The sequence below is a fragment of the Helianthus annuus genome, chromosome 10, assembly GCF_002127325.2.
Source record: "Helianthus annuus cultivar XRQ/B chromosome 10, HanXRQr2.0-SUNRISE, whole genome shotgun sequence".
In the NCBI taxonomy this organism is placed as follows: Eukaryota; Viridiplantae; Streptophyta; class Magnoliopsida; order Asterales; family Asteraceae; genus Helianthus; species Helianthus annuus.
In genome coordinates, this window is record NC_035442.2 from 17,025,791 (window position 1) to 17,041,549 (window position 15,759).

Genomic DNA, 15,759 nt, shown 5'->3' on the forward strand with positions numbered 1-15,759 from the left:
GCCTTCTCAGGGTACTCTGCTGATACTGAAGAAGGAATATTCGTGTTTAAGGCTCAGTCTGAAGAGCCATTCCCTCAGAAAAAGAGAGGATGGTTCAGTCGGGGAGCACATGAGCGTAGAAAGCGTATGAAAAAGTTACAAGAACAAAGAGCACTAGCAGTAGCCAAAAGAGAAACCGATGCCCATGCCCAGGACATGATTAATAGGAGTTTAGCTAATTTCCATATCTTAGCAACCACTGCAGCTGACCCTAACCTGGAGCAAAAGATAGCACCCCAACCACAACCACCATTTCCTGACCAACCAATGGAAATAGAGAACCCTGAAAATCAAGTAGAAATGCATGATTTCAACCCGGAGGAGATACCTAGCGTACCCGCACCAAATCCCTTAGATCTAAATTACGACCCATGGTGGGACGACAATAGGGACTATGTGCAACGTTACCCGATACACGAAGACATGCCCATGCCGAACCTAGGAGCCTACCCAGGATTGGACCCTCTAGATCCCTATTACGATAACGATGTATTCATTAGGGAGATTTTAGAGAATCCTTACCCATTTCAGGCACCTACACCCCCATACCAGGAACCCGCACCCCAGATTCCAAACCTAGTCCTAGAACTTGCACCCCCAATGAGTGCAGAAAATGTTCAAGAACTTAGGACATTCGGTGAGGAAATTTTAGAGAGTAGTGAGAGAATGAGACAGGTGGGAGAGCGACTCGTCTGGAAGTACGACGAGCGCAATATGGATTTCTGGATGAATCCATATCCATGAATGTGATGGTAGAGATGGTAATCATAATAATAATAATAATAATAATAATAATAATAATAATAATAATAATAATAATAATAATATTTGTGTGTATGTGTATGAAAAAAAATAATAAACTACGGATGCCTACTACTAGTAGTGTAACTTTAAATTTCAGTCGGTATTGTAATTTTAATTTCTAGTATCGGTTTGTAGTAGATGCATATTATATAAAAATAGAGTAAAGTCGCAATTATCGACGCTTTTGACCAAAGTGCGTGTCATGTGATTGGCTATATTAAATATTATTTTGTGATACTAAAGCGTGGTAAATGTTTGAAAATTCCGATGGACAACGAAGTGAACCAGGAAAACCTTAACAATGAAAACTTGAATGACAACAACCCGAATAACGATAATCTGAATAATGAGAATCCAAACAACAATAACAATGGAAACCAAGTGGATAATAGTACCATCCAACACATAGTGGCACAAGGAATCATAGATGCAATGCCATTTATTATTCAAACTGTTAAGGAAGCTGATAATAAAAGTAAGCATAGCAGTAAGCGACCAACTGAACCTGAACACAACATAAACAATGGACCCGTACTTCAAGTGCCCATTCCCAAAAGAAGAAGAACCATATCTTATGGTTGTTCTTACAAAGAATTCTGGTCCTGCAAACCAATAGATTTCTCGGGCAATGAAGGACCCATTGCAGCTCTACGCTGGATAGAAAAGACTGGGGCTGTCTTAAAAATAAGCAAGTGTGCAGAAGATGACAAAATAATGTTTGCTTCCAATCTATTTAAGAATGCAGCCTTAGAATGGTGGAACACTATCCTCTAGTCTAGGGGAAGTGATAGTGTTTATAATATGGAATGGGAAGAATTTAAGAATATGGTAGAAAGGAAATTTTGTCCTCCCAATGAAAAAGAACAAATAGCAAATAAGTTTCTCATCCTTAGAATGACTGGAGAGGATAGTAAGGGTTATACTACTACATTCTTTAAATATGCTAGAATCGTGCCAACCCTTGCATCACCTGAACCAGTATTAATCTCCCGTTACATTTGGGGATTAATTGGTGAGATTAGGCATGTAGTCAAGGCAGCTATACCCCAAACGATAGAAGAAGCTGTAGAACTAGAAAATACCTTGACTGATGAATTAGTGCGTACCCGAGAAGAAGACTAGAGGAGAAACCTAGCTCAAAGGCTTACCCAGGAATTTCATTCTGGAAATTCCAACCGTGGGAAAAATGTAGGTTCTACTTCTGCACCTTATTGCAAATATTGCAAAAGGAAGCATTCTGGGAGATGCTCCATATACTGTAACTTATGCAAAATATCCGGACACAAGAAAGAAGACTGCAGGAAGAAATCTAACAATAGGATATGCTACAACTGTGGAGAACAAGGTTATATCAAGCTGAACTGTCCGAAACTAGCTCCAGCCATGAACAACAAGACTACTAAAAATGGTAGAGCATTTGTTCTGACTGTAGATTGAACAAAGTCACGATTAATCGGGGAGATTAGGCATGTAATCAAGGCAGCTAGACCTCAAACTATAGAAGAAGCCGTAGAACTAGAAAATAACTTGACAGATGAGTTAGTACGTACACGGGAAGAGGATCAAAGAAGGAACTTAGCTCAGAGGCTTACCCAGGAATTCCGTTCTAGAAATTCCAACCGTGGGAAAAATGCAGGTTCTACATCTGCACCATATTGCAAGTATTGCAAGAGGAAGCATTCTGGAAGATGCTCCATATATTGCAATTTCTGCAAAATATCGGGACACAAGGAAGAAGACTGCATGAAGAAACCTAACAACAGGATATGCTACAACTGCGGAGAACAAGGCCACATCAAGCCCAACTGCCCGAAACTAGCTACAGCTCCGAACAACAAGAACACCAAAAATGCTAGAGCATTTGTTCTGTCTGCAGATGAAGCCAAAATGATTCCGGACGTCATAGCCGGTACGTTTTTAGTTAATGATGTTTTTGCTAAAGTATTATTTGACTCTAGTGCAAACCAAAGTTTTATTAATACTTCATTTTGCAAAATTCTCAATCAACCATTAACTAAACTCCCACAAGAATGTCTAGTAGAGACAACGAATGGGGAAACCGTTAAGATCCCTGAAATCTTGCAGGGAGCAAGAATAGAATTTTTAAATCAAAAGTTTATTGCAAATCTTTACCCAATGAATCTAGCAAGATTTGATGTTGTATTAGGAATGGATTGGTTAATAACCAATAAAGCCAGTATTTTATGTGATCAAAAGTCAATTCAAGTAAATTCACCGAGGGGTGAAAAGATCACAATTAAAGGAGATAAACCATCTAAGTCTACAAAATTCATCTCTGTGATGAAAATTGCAAACTATATAAGAAAAGGGTCTTTAGTATATTTGATTTCTATAGTCACTAACACTAAAGGAAAAGAACTGAAAGATATTCCAGTAGTATCTCAGTTTTCAGATGTTATTCCAGAAGAATTGCTAGGACTACCCCCAGACAGAGAAGTTGAATTCAGGATGCACCTACTGCCAGAAACAGCACCAATTGCCAAAGCACCTTACCGTTTAGCACCCGCAGAAATGCAGGAATTGAAAAAACATTTAGACGAATTATTAGAGAAAGGATTCATACAGCCAAGTTTGTCGCCATGGGGAGCACCGATTTTATTCGTTAAAAAGAAGGACGGATCAATGCGTATGTGCACTGACTACTGTGAATTGAACAAGCTCACTATTAAGAATCGGTACCCATTACCGAGAATTGATGATCTGTTCAACCAGTTGTAAGGAGCTCGATTTTTCTCAAAAATCGATTTAAGGTCAGGATATCATCAATTAAAGGTACAGGAAGAGGACATTCCTAAAACTGCTTTCAGAACAAGGTATGGCCATTATGAATTTACTGTCATGCCATTTGGTTTAACCAATGCCCTAGCTGCATTTATGGACATGATGAACCGAATATGTAACCCATATTTGGATAAATTCATAATTGTCTTCATAGATGATATTCTCATTTACTCTAAAAGTAAGGAGGAACATGCAAAGCATTTGCACGCACTTTTAAGTTTATTGAGAAAGGAAAAGCTTTATGCTAAATTTTCAAAGTGCGAGTTTTGGTTACAACAGGTACAGTTTCTTGGACACTTAGTCAATCAGGAAGGAATTCATGTGGATCCCACCAAGATCGAGGCGATTACTAAATGGAAAACCCCTGAGTCACCAACCGAGGTTAGAAGTTTCTTGGGATTGGCCGGTTATTATAGAAGATATATTCGAGATTTTTCTAGAATAGTGATTCCCTTAACTAAGTTAACCTGTAAATCTGTTAAGTTTGAATGGGGACCAAAACAAGAAGAAGCCTTTAGAATTCTTAAGCAAAGACTAACCCATGCTCCCATAATAGCGTTACCAGAAAGAACTGAAGATTTTGTAGTCTATTGTGACGCTTCTAAATTAGGTTATGGATGTGTATTGATAGAACGTCAAAAGGTCATAGCTTACGCATCTAGACAACTTAAGAGTCATGAAGAGAATTATTCAACCCATGATTTAGAGTTAGGAGCTATAATTTTTGCCCTTATGATTTGGAGACATTACCTTTATGGTAGTAAGTTTACCATATTCACAGACCACAAGAGTTTAAGGTACGTCTTCGAGCAAAGGGAGTTGAATATGAGGCAAAGACGCTGGATGGAGATACTTAGTGATTATGATTGTAATATCCAGTATCATGCAAGAAAGGCCAATGTAGTGGCTGATGCTTTAAGCCGAAAGTATCATGAAAAGCCAAAAAGGGTACATTCTCTTAAACTAAATCTACAAGTAGATTTAAATGATCAAATTAGAAAAGCACAAGAATCAGTAATCAAGGATGATACTGAAAAATTAAAAGGAATGATTAAGGAATTAGAACAAGGAACAGATGGAATTTAGAGATTCCATAAGAAAAGAATGTGGATACCTAAATTAGGAGACCTACGTCACCGTATATTAGAAGAAGCTCATAAGTCTAAGTATACGATGCATCCTGGAAGTGATAAGATGTATCAGGACTTAAGAAAGAATTTTTGGTGGATAGGAATGAAAAAGGATATAGCAGCTTATGTTTCTAAATGTTTAACCTGTTCACAAGTCAAAGCTGAACATCAGAAACCCTCAGGATTGCTGCAACAGTTAGAAATGCCAGTGTGGAAATGGGAATTGATAACAATGGATTTTGTTACCAAATTACCCAAAACAAGAAAAGGTAATGATACAATCTGGGTGATTGTAGACAGGCTAACTAAGTCAGCTCATTTTCTACCAATGAAGGAAACTTTCAGTATGGAACAGTTAGCTAAATTGTATGTAAATGAAATAGTTTCATTACATGGAATTCCTTTATCAATTGTTTCTGATAGGGATAGCCGTTTTACCTCTCAGTTTTAGAAAAGTTTCCAAAAGGCAATGGGAATCAAGTTAAATCTAAGCACAGCTTATCATCCTCAAACGGATGGACAAAGCGAAAGGACGATCCAGACGATGGAAGACATGCTTAGAGCTTGTGTAATTGACTTCGGATGTAATTGGGATGAACACTTACCTTTAATAGAATTTTCTTATAATAACAGTTATCACACAAGTATCAATGCTGCACCATTCAAAGCACTTTATGGACGAAAGTGCCAAACCCCAGTTTGTTGGGCAGAATTTGGGGAAAAGCAATTATCTGGACCTGAAATAGTACAAGAAACAACCGACAAGATCATTCAAGTCAAAGAACGACTGAAAGCAGCACATGATCGACAGTAGAGCTATGCTGATAACCGACGCAAACCGTTGGAATTTCAAGTAGGAGATAAGGTATTATTAAAAGTCTCTCCTTAGATAGGAGTGGTAAGATTCATCAAACGGGGAAAGCTAAGTCCCAGGTATGTTGGACCTTTTGAGTTTATTAGAAGAATAGGACCTGTAGCCTATCAGCTACAACTGCCAGAGGAAATGGCAGGAATACATGATGTATTTCATGTATCTAATCTCAAGAAATGCTTAGCCGATGAATCACTTGTAGTACCTCTTAAGGATATTGAGGTAAATGAACAACTTAAATTTTTAGAGAGGCCTCTACAGATTGAAGAAAGGAAAGTCAAGAACCTCAAGCACAAGAGATTAATTCTGGTCAAAGTGAAGTGGGACTCCAAAAGAGGACCAGAGTATACATGGGAACTTGAATCAGAAATGCAAAGAAAATATCCACATTTGTTCCAGTAGATCTCAAAGACGAGCTCTAAAACAAGGTGGGGAGGATATAACAACCCTCCTAAATTTTTCTAACGCCCTAATATAATTTAAAATACCCCTATATGTCTTAAAATACACCCCGTATGTGAAAACTGAGCCCAAAATACGATATAACATTACAAATTAAATAAGAACAAAAATTCCGGCATCGCTCGCGGGCCGCGTAGAAGTAAGCATAAGCTTACGCGGGCCGCGACAACAAGGCGATCAGGCGACACCCGGTGTTGCCACGTGTCACGATCGTGGCGAGTCTAGTGGTGATGACCAATTAGAGCTAAGGCCTACACCCCTACTACGCGGGCCGCGTAGACCTTAGTCTCATCTTACGCGGGCCGCGACAAACCCCAAATCAGGCCCTATATTTAGCAGACTTCAGCAGAACAATCGAATACGTCCCAGATCTTTATTTCTCTCTCAATTTTCACATTGTGGGCATTATACTCGGGTATAATATCCCCCTAAACGAAGTTCTGCTCCGTTGTAAGTATCATAACCCCTGGATACGTATGAGATACTCTGCCCGATTAATCTAGGGTTCCGTAACGGCTGTCGTGGTTCTACTCGACGTAGTCATTCGAATGTCGTCTCGAGGAGGGTATTACTAATGTTAAAATGGGTTAGTATACTAACACGTGTGCATTTGTGTAAATTATAGATAATTCCCAGGAAATCCTTACAGAAAACCTAAGACTGAAATGTGAGTAATCTCCTTTTTGTGAACAATTTTTATAAAACCTTAAATATTTTACAATGCAATTTAGCAGTGATTGAGTCTTTGTAATTCTACAATTACTGCTGGTATGTTGGGGTTTTGTATAAAAAATGTGAGACACGTTACCATTGGACGAAGAGTTAGCCAATGTGTAATATGACCCACCAGTCAGGATTGACAGTACTGAATGAGTAATTGGGTAGATGTAAACATTGTAATCGCTCTCAATATTGTTTAAATTAATAAAACTTTTCTTGATTAAACTGGGATTCACTCACCAGTATTTCCCACTGACAAAATTTTTGTAAACGCGTTTCATGTAACACAATGTGAAAGCCAATTAGAAGCCAGCTGGACAGCACTGAAGGCTTGGAAAAGTGGCTATAAAAGTTACCTAAATAAAGAAGGCGTTTTATTTCAATAAAATGGGATTTATCCCTATAAATCAGTTTGTAATGAAAACTTGGGTTTTATCCCAATGTGTTTATTTATATAAAATATGGTGTTTTACTCTGGTAAAATATTTCCTAACTACGGTCCTGACGTAATTTCCGCTGCCAAATTAATAAACACCAATACCACCGATACTGAGTTCGCGGTAGCCCGTTCCCGGGACAGATAGGGGGCGGGGGGTGCGACACCAGCCACATTGGATCTAGTATGCAGATTCTTCTAGATTCACCCTTTGATTTATCAAACAAGGATGTCACCGCTTCTGTTGTGGTTTCATTATATAGCCAACCTTCGAAGTCTTCATAAAAATCTTGTTCCATGGCTCGAAGTGGCATGTTCTTCAAACACCTTGGAGGCTTAACATCCAACATAACATCTTTCTCACCATTCTCCAGTATTGTAACAATCTGTTTTGGGTACTGAGGCTTCTAGTCTGGATATCTTTCCTTTGATTGTTGCTTCACGTAATCCCATAGATGTTGGTTGTGCTGCTTCACTTCTAAGCCATAATAATACTGCTTGATGTTCTTTATTTGAACCAACTCATCAACGTCCCACCACGGGAGGGTCTTTATATCTGAAAGAAATTCAAAATATTGTACACCCGGCTCCCGTCTAATGGCATAAACCTGCAAGTCTTCTAGATAGCCCCATGATAAAATATCTCCCTAAGAAATATTGGCTGTCACACCCTGGCTTTTGCGGAAGCGTGGGTTTATTTGGTGTGACTTCTTAATACCATAGCAATTATCATAACCGTGCTATATGAAAATAAAACACATGATGTTCATCCATTCATCAAGTTTTAAAGTAAACACGACAACATTGTTTTAAAAAGTCGACACTTAAAACATATTACAACATAACATAATTTAAAATGTGTTCACAAGACACAACCAAAAGACATGAATAAAAACACAGTTTAAGACTTGTGACCCGTCCAGGCAAAGCTCACACTTCCTAAACTCGGATGACATCATTATTCCTACGCAGCTTAACGTGAATGCATACCTTGCCAGATCCACTAATTTCCTGAAATACATGTAGTTTGAAAAATCAACAAAAAGTTGAGCGAGTTCATGTAAAAGTGAGTATGTATAAACCTTTAAAGTATGTACAAAATTCCCTGGTATGTAGCAATAAGGAAAAAGAGATCACCAATGGGTTGCAAAGCCACTGGTATGTGTGAGAAAGTGCAGGGAAACTCAAACCTAGCAAATTTGTTACCGGGCTTCGGCTGGAAGACACAGTCACCTCTATGGGCCGCCCCGGCCTCACGGGTGTGGGCTCGCTACACCCAAATAGATCTATCACTCTTGTGTCCCTCGGTCCTAACAACGAGGATTAATGGCCTCAAGTGTTGTGCCCACCCCTCACACGATCTAGTAGTATAAACCCTCCCTACGCTAACCATACCATGTAAATAAATGTTTGTAATAATTGTCGCATGTGTTTCACCCCCGAAGTATAAAACTGAAAACAGTAAAGAAAAAAGGGGGACATGAACTCACAGAAGTGCGTATCCTGAAACGTCAAACTCCAACTCTATCCGCTGCGTGACGACCTACACGTACTAATGCCTATTAGACGGATGGCCATGCCTTGGCTTAGGGTTTAACGTTTTTGGTAAAATAGTTAGGTAACTATTTCGTATTTACACTTCTTATTTATTTTATATTCGTATTTCCTTCCCAAGGATGGGGGTAATAATACATGTATGCTTTATAATTCCGAAAATATATTTTTAAGTCTCACTAGTCTAAATTGTTTTATATTCCAATATATATATATATATTTTTCCCAAAAATATTATATTTTACTTCATACATTTTCCAAAATAATACTTAATCAAAATATACGTATAAGAGTATTTTTCAGAAATACTACATAAGTTACGTTTTAAGGTTCGCGTTGTAATAACAATACTTGTGTAATTTAAATATTTATTTTGTGAGAGCGTTGGTATTATTTTGGAGTCGTGATTTCACGGTATTTTCAAGTTATATTATTTTTACCCTAAAAATAATATATCTAGTACACAAAATAATCAGATAATCACACAAGCGTTTTATTATAAAATATATATTCTAAATATATTTAACAAATTTTATTTACGAAAATCCACCTCCGGTACTTGGTATTTTGTAAAAAAATCATGGCGAAGTTTATTTAGAAAACCAAGTTAAAAATATATTTGAAAACGCTTGTTATAAAAATATTTCTAAGTGTTGTAATTCTAGAAAAATTTCGCCAGAGTTTCCCTTGTAAATGGAGGTGTCCATGCTTTTTAGCATATCATTTTCTTTTGTAAAATCATTCAAACAATTTACCAACCAACAATATACAATCTTTAATCACTAATCTTGCCAAAAATAAGCCTAAATCATAAACTTATAAACTTGAAAGTTTGTAAAAATATGTAGTAAATTACTAACATACTTAGTAGGTCTTGTTATCTTTAAAAATATGATTAGTTTCTTAAAAACTTTATTTTTAAGGAATGTGTATTTTCACAACTTCTAGTCATGATTTACAAAAATATTTCTTTGTTAAATTTTCTTTCTACACAAGTGTTCCTACACTTGTTTACCCACTAAAAATGTGTTTAGTTCATACAAGATCTGGGTTTTAACAAAACTTCTTCCTTTCACTTGGTTCTTTCGAAAAACCGCTCATAGATCTTTAGATCTACAAGTTTACAACTTTATTTTTCAAGAAAACTTATATTTATTCAAGTTCAAAGTTCATGTGTGGATGGTTTCATCATCCTTCATATCTTTAATCTTTACATCTTGCTAGGTCATGTTCTTAAACATGATCTAGCAAGTCTAGGTGATGAACCATCTTACTTCTACTAACAAACAACATGTATTAAGCATAATAACACAAGATCAACATGATTTTAACATCATTTAACACTACTTCATCTCTTTATCCGTTCGTCATCCTTTATGTTCAAGATTAGTTCAAGTTCTTTAGAGTTTCTTAACATTTTATCATTCAATCAACTATTAACCACTAAAAATATGAACAAGATGAAGATTTGAAGCACTTACTACTAGCGCAAGGCTAGGGGAGAAACAAAGCGTAAAAGTGGTGGATAAAAGAAAACTAGAGCGGTCCTTGAGCTTCCGAGTGCACCAAGCTTGCTTGTTGGACCTCTAACACCTTTGAGTGTATGGAAATGGCTTGAATGAAAGTTGATGGTGGTGATATGGTGGATGGTGGTGGCGGTCGTGACTCAAGGAGAAGAGGAAGAAGAAAGCTTGTGTTTGATGTGTGTTTGTGAAATGAAGTTCAAGATCTCATGGGTTAATTTATAAACCAAGTTCCATGTATATCCACCATACAATATGTTCCTTAATCAACAAACGTCTAAATAAAATAATCAAAAGAAGGTGAGTGTGTCCCCACACCTTGTAACCGTCGATTGGGGGGGGGGGGGTAGGGGGTTGGGTTGTAATTGTATGGTAACTATCTAGTTAGACTTGAAAATTTAAGTTAGTATATTATTGTGTGTTATATAATATAAAGGGTGTTAGGGTGTTCGGGGACCCTAACTAGCTCAGAAAAATAAAAACAATGTGTTTGGCAATATTTTTATGTTCCGGGTAAAGTCCGGTTGTTCGGTTGGATGTTGATCCGTTAAAGTGCTAAATAAAGCTTTAAAGTGTCTTTTATATTGTTTTTAGTAACACATTAAGTTCCCAACACTTTGGAAAGTGTCTAGGACTATTTCGCCAAGTTTTTGCACCTTACTAGTATTGTTAAATGCTGAATTTTGGTATTTAGTGCAGAATTCTGCACCTTAAGTATGTTTTAGGCACTTCCGGGCACTATAACTATCACCTAGTGACACAGTTTTATGGTCCTCACCTCCCTACACTCCCTACTAGTGTAGTATTCTATTCCTGGCTCATACTGGCCTAAAAAATGTTGTCTGTCTAGGTGCTGGTATTGTCAGCATGTCTTTATGGTTATCCGTTTAGTGTGCTAACTGTGCTTTTGTGCATAAAGTTTGTCACTAATGTTTGTGTGTAAATAATAGAGTGACAGTATAAAATGTGATGCATGGGTGTGTATGTATCAGAAACAGAAAGCAGTTTAATCACAATTGTAATCAAGCACAGTAATTAAGCAATAATTAAATATTAATTAATTCATACGGATATCTGGAATTGTGAGAGTTGTCACATTGGCATCATGCGTATAGTATTGAAGCGGCCTTATATACTTTCTTTCCTTTGGCATTACTTTAAACCATTTCTTTCTCTCCTCTGAAAGATTTTCTCTTGGAATGGTCTTTGGCACACCTTCAGTTGTAATCTTTTCAACAATCTTTCTTCTGATCTCATCTTCTTTTTGATATTTGAACATTTCAGCGAGTGAAAGAAACGTTTCATCAATACCAGAGTAATGAAAATCTGTTTCTTCATCAGATGAATCAGACGCTTCTTCAACAATCACCTCATCATACTTATCTGCTTCTTGGGAATACTTGAATTCATATTCTCTTTCTGGTGACGGAGGTATCTCGTCTTCAATATCAAACTTAAATTATCCGTCATCTAAGCCCAACTCCTCCAACATCTCTGCCCTAGACCTGGGTACCTCTAGCTCTCCCTCATATCGAGCATGTAAATAAATGACAGTAGGTTATGTGAGGAATACCTGGTCGACGTGTTGCTTTCCTGATGTAGAAGCTTCTTGATGTTGATCATCTTCTTGTTCATTGATCTCATCGTTCAGAAAATCTTCAATCTTTTGTTGCACAGACGGATTCACAATCAACAACCCAGATGAACCTTGATCATTATCATCATCATCATCACCTTCTGGATAGTTGTCGATGTAATCAAATAACTCATCATCAATCATCTCTTCTTCATCATCTTCTTCTTCTACTACCTCTTCCTCTTCTTTCCATTTCAAAAATAACTTCTCAGACTCCTTCGCCTTTCTTTTCTGTTGTTCAACCAACACACGACGAATGATATCATTGTAATTCAAAGATGAGGAGGACTCACCTACAAGCACAAATCCCTTAGGATCTACTTCAGCATCAACCATCTCTACGTCAACTTGGCTTGAAGAACCACCTGCTTCAGGTTGACTTGAAGACCCAAGAGTTTCTTCTGTATCAACTACCAACCCTTTTCTTCTTTGAGTTGCTTCTTGAGCCAACTCTCTTTCTCTTTCAATCCTACACTCTTCGGCTCTTTTGACTTCAATGTTGTTAAAAGCAGCATGAACGTCAATGTTCCGATGACTTTCCATAACAGTGTATAACATATTGAGCTGTTCATCCTTCACTACTTTGTCAGCCTTCATTGCCTCCATTTCAAGCTTCATCGCTTTCATTTCATTTGACGATGCTTCATTGATTTCGCTTAATAGCTGATTTAAAGTTTGATTTATGTCATGAAGATTCTTCATTTTCTGACGCATTTCAACATTTTCTGCTGAAAGAATCTCAAACAGTTGTGAATTGTCATGAACACCATCTTCCAATTTCTTTAACTTTTCCTGTTGCTTTATCATGACAGTCTTTATTTCTTCATTAACTTTCGACAATTCCTCAACCTGCTTCTTTAACATATCACGCTCAGCTTCAGCTTTGGGTTTTTCTTTCTCTAATTCACCAACTTTCTTCTGTAGCTCTTTCACTGCCGAATTGTTGAACACATCAAAATCATCATCAAGACCAAAATCATCTTTGTATACCCAGTAGCATGAGGAAGATCTCCAAATAGATTAGAAAAATCTTTATTCTTTGATCTTGAGGATTCAGGAGCTTCAAGAATGGGTTGATCTTGTGGTGGTGGTTGTGGTGGTGGAGGTGTAGCTGCTTTAAACCCAGTGATTTCAACATAATCATCACCATCACCTGCTTTCTTTTGAACTTCAACTTCTGGAACACTTTGAACTTCTGGCTCTTTTGGAACTTCAACACTTTAAATCTTTTCAGCTTCATGAACCTTTGAAGTTGCAACATGTTTTTCACTTTTTCCAGCTTGACATTCAGGCATTGAGGCACCACCTTTTCTTGCTCTGACATTTCTTGGAATCACTCCAGTTTGAACTGCCTTTCGCTTTATTCTCAGCTTCTTTCGCTCATCAACTGATGGAGTGTAAGTAGAATCTTCTTCGTCAGATCCTTTCTTCTTCTTTGTCGGCTTCTTTTTCAACTGAGCTTTTCCATGACCAAGCGTTGAAGGATCAAGCTCTGTTCCTGTCTCAGTAGACTCATCATCAGCTTCGCTTGAATCATCACGTGCAATACCTTCAGGCTCTTTGTCTTTGACACTTTCACCTTGAACACTTGTACTTTGATCTTTCTGAGTTGTGCCTTCAGTGATCTCTATGTATTGTTCAAACATTGCTTTAGCCAAATCTACACCTTCCTGTGGTATGCTCGATGGATCTAACACTGGCTCATCTATCAGACTTGATTGTGGTTCTCTCGAAGACCCTGCAAAATAAGCATTGACAAATTCATTAGAATAATATAACAATTAAAGTTTTAACCTCTTTTATGACTCCCCCATTCACTATACCCTTAACAACTATCTATGGTACTGGCTCCTTAGGAATAGGAACTATTGGGGATGTCTTCGGTGTTCTTTTCCTCTTTCCATCTTTCACAAACCACCAACGAGTTTTCTTCTCAATCAGTTCATTCATCTTTTCATTTTCATTCTCAGAATCACTATTCTCATGTCTCCACCTATCATTCTCTAGAGCTACATAAGCTGGATTATTGATCTTGCATATCATTCTTTTAACTCTTGGTTCAGGTCCTTTAGCCAATCTGCTTATCGTTTCAGCTGTCACATTCCTTAGACCTAAAACATCATCATCATCCTTTTGAATATCCTTGAATTGATCATCAATCATCATATGTATGAACCTTGGATACATTATGTATTTTGCACTTCCAGCTTTGATATTTTCTACCAAATACTCAAATATAACTTTTGAAACGTTATATGGCCTGTTCAACACCAGACATGTGATTATATTCATGATATAATCAGATGTTTCATCGTAGGATCCCTTCCTGTGAGATAGAGCATGTACTACACAGTGGATCATGAACTTGTAAGAATGGCAGAACATTGTTTTTCCCATTTTTCCATTTATGTGCCCTGTAAAGCCCATCCTGCACCATAAACCTTTACATAAACATTCTGGAATAATGGTCACCTAATTCTAACACACGTCTCAGATCACCAACATTGAACTTTATTTCCAAATCCACATCCTGACCATTTTCGTCTTTCTTTCTCACTGCAGAATAAATCATTTTATCTTTCTCTTCATATCTCGCTGAGTTCCAAAATCGTCTCACATGAGATTCATAAACTATAGTCTTATCAGTCAATGCCTTAGCAATCTTGCTTTCTCTCAAAAACTTGGCCATGACCTCAACCACAGTTTTATCTGTATAAAGTGCATCCAACAAACAATATATATTATGAGATTTGTCCCAGTCTGAAGCTTTTCCCTGTAATAATAAACAATGTTAACAATTGCACGAAGTTTGAGACATAAAGTGACAAGAAATGAAAATTTCAAATTTTCAAATTTTTTCTAACACCGGATCTCTCTCTCTCTCTATGTGTAGTACTGTGGATCGGATGGTTATCTGATCGGATTGCCACCCGATCGGATTGCTATCATGTGCAATGACAAGTCAACAAAGTCAAATGCATTTGAATCGGATACGCACTCGATCGGATTGCCACCCGATCGAGTTGCCACTCGATTCATGTGACAAGCAAGTAACATCTTTTGACCAGTCAACATCTGAGAGTGAGTGCCATGGATCGGATGACCACTCGATCGGATTGCCACCCGATCGAGTTGTCACTGTTCCTTGACAGTTTTGAATAGTTGAAAGATTTTTGTCATCTAGTGATGAGAATCGGATGGCTGTCCGATCGGATTGCCACCCGATCGGATTGCCACCCTATCCATGGCTTGTGATGAACAGTGAAAGAACCCTTTGGAACGAATTGCCACCCGATCGGGTTGCCAAACTTTCCAAGTCTCTTAGTGAACAGTAAAGGCACGCAAAACGAGGCAAAGACTTAGAATATTTTTCAAACAAGAAGTGCTATGAATCGGATTGCCACCCGATCGGATTGCCACCCGATTGGGTTGCCAAACTATCCACAACAATTTTTTAACAGGTTTAGGCACAATTTCCAAGGAATAATATCAAACAGTCTAAGCACAGAAATCTAGGCACAAACACTTAGAAAATATCAAACATGAAACATGCATTGGATCGGGTGGTCACCCGATCAGATTGCCACCCGATCGAGTTGCCACTAGATTCATAGACAATGAAGAATAGTTTGAACACAATCATGAACATCAAAATTTTCTATGGCTAAACATCAAATTGAACATAGATCTACGTAGAGAATCTAAGCGCGATCAAAACCCTATGTTCATCATGTTCTAACTCGGCCTAATCTAGGTTTAATTTGACAATAACTACACCGACT

General features: G+C 37.6%; 1 protein-coding gene across 1 annotated transcript; it reads right to left on the reverse strand.

Moving 5' to 3' along the window:
• Window positions 1-11,398: 11,398 nt before the first annotated feature.
• Window positions 11,399-13,127, reverse strand: LOC110880648 (protein CROWDED NUCLEI 2-like). The gene is made up of 4 exons (XM_022129130.1): window positions 12,968-13,127; window positions 12,271-12,909; window positions 11,915-12,078; window positions 11,399-11,794 (listed from the first exon to the last, which is right to left on the reverse strand). The coding sequence occupies exons 1-4, from the start codon at window positions 13,125-13,127 to the stop codon at window positions 11,399-11,401; spliced, it is 1,359 nt and encodes a 452-aa protein (XP_021984822.1).
• Between the last annotated feature and the right edge of the window lie 2,632 nt (window positions 13,128-15,759).

Bases quoted from the DNA above. Each gene is read 5' to 3' on its own strand.
- LOC110880648 (XM_022129130.1), bottom strand. From the start codon at position 13,127: ATGGTGATGATTATGTTGAAATCACTGGGTTTAAAGCAGCTACACCTC. The intron at 12,910-12,967 runs GTATACAAAGAT...ACAATTCGGCAG, and splicing joins GATCTTCCTCATGCTACTGG to TGAAAGAGCTACAGAAGAAA. The intron at 11,795-11,914 runs GTATTCCTCACA...GGATAATTTAAG, and splicing joins GAAAGCAACACGTCGACCAG to TTTGATATTGAAGACGAGAT.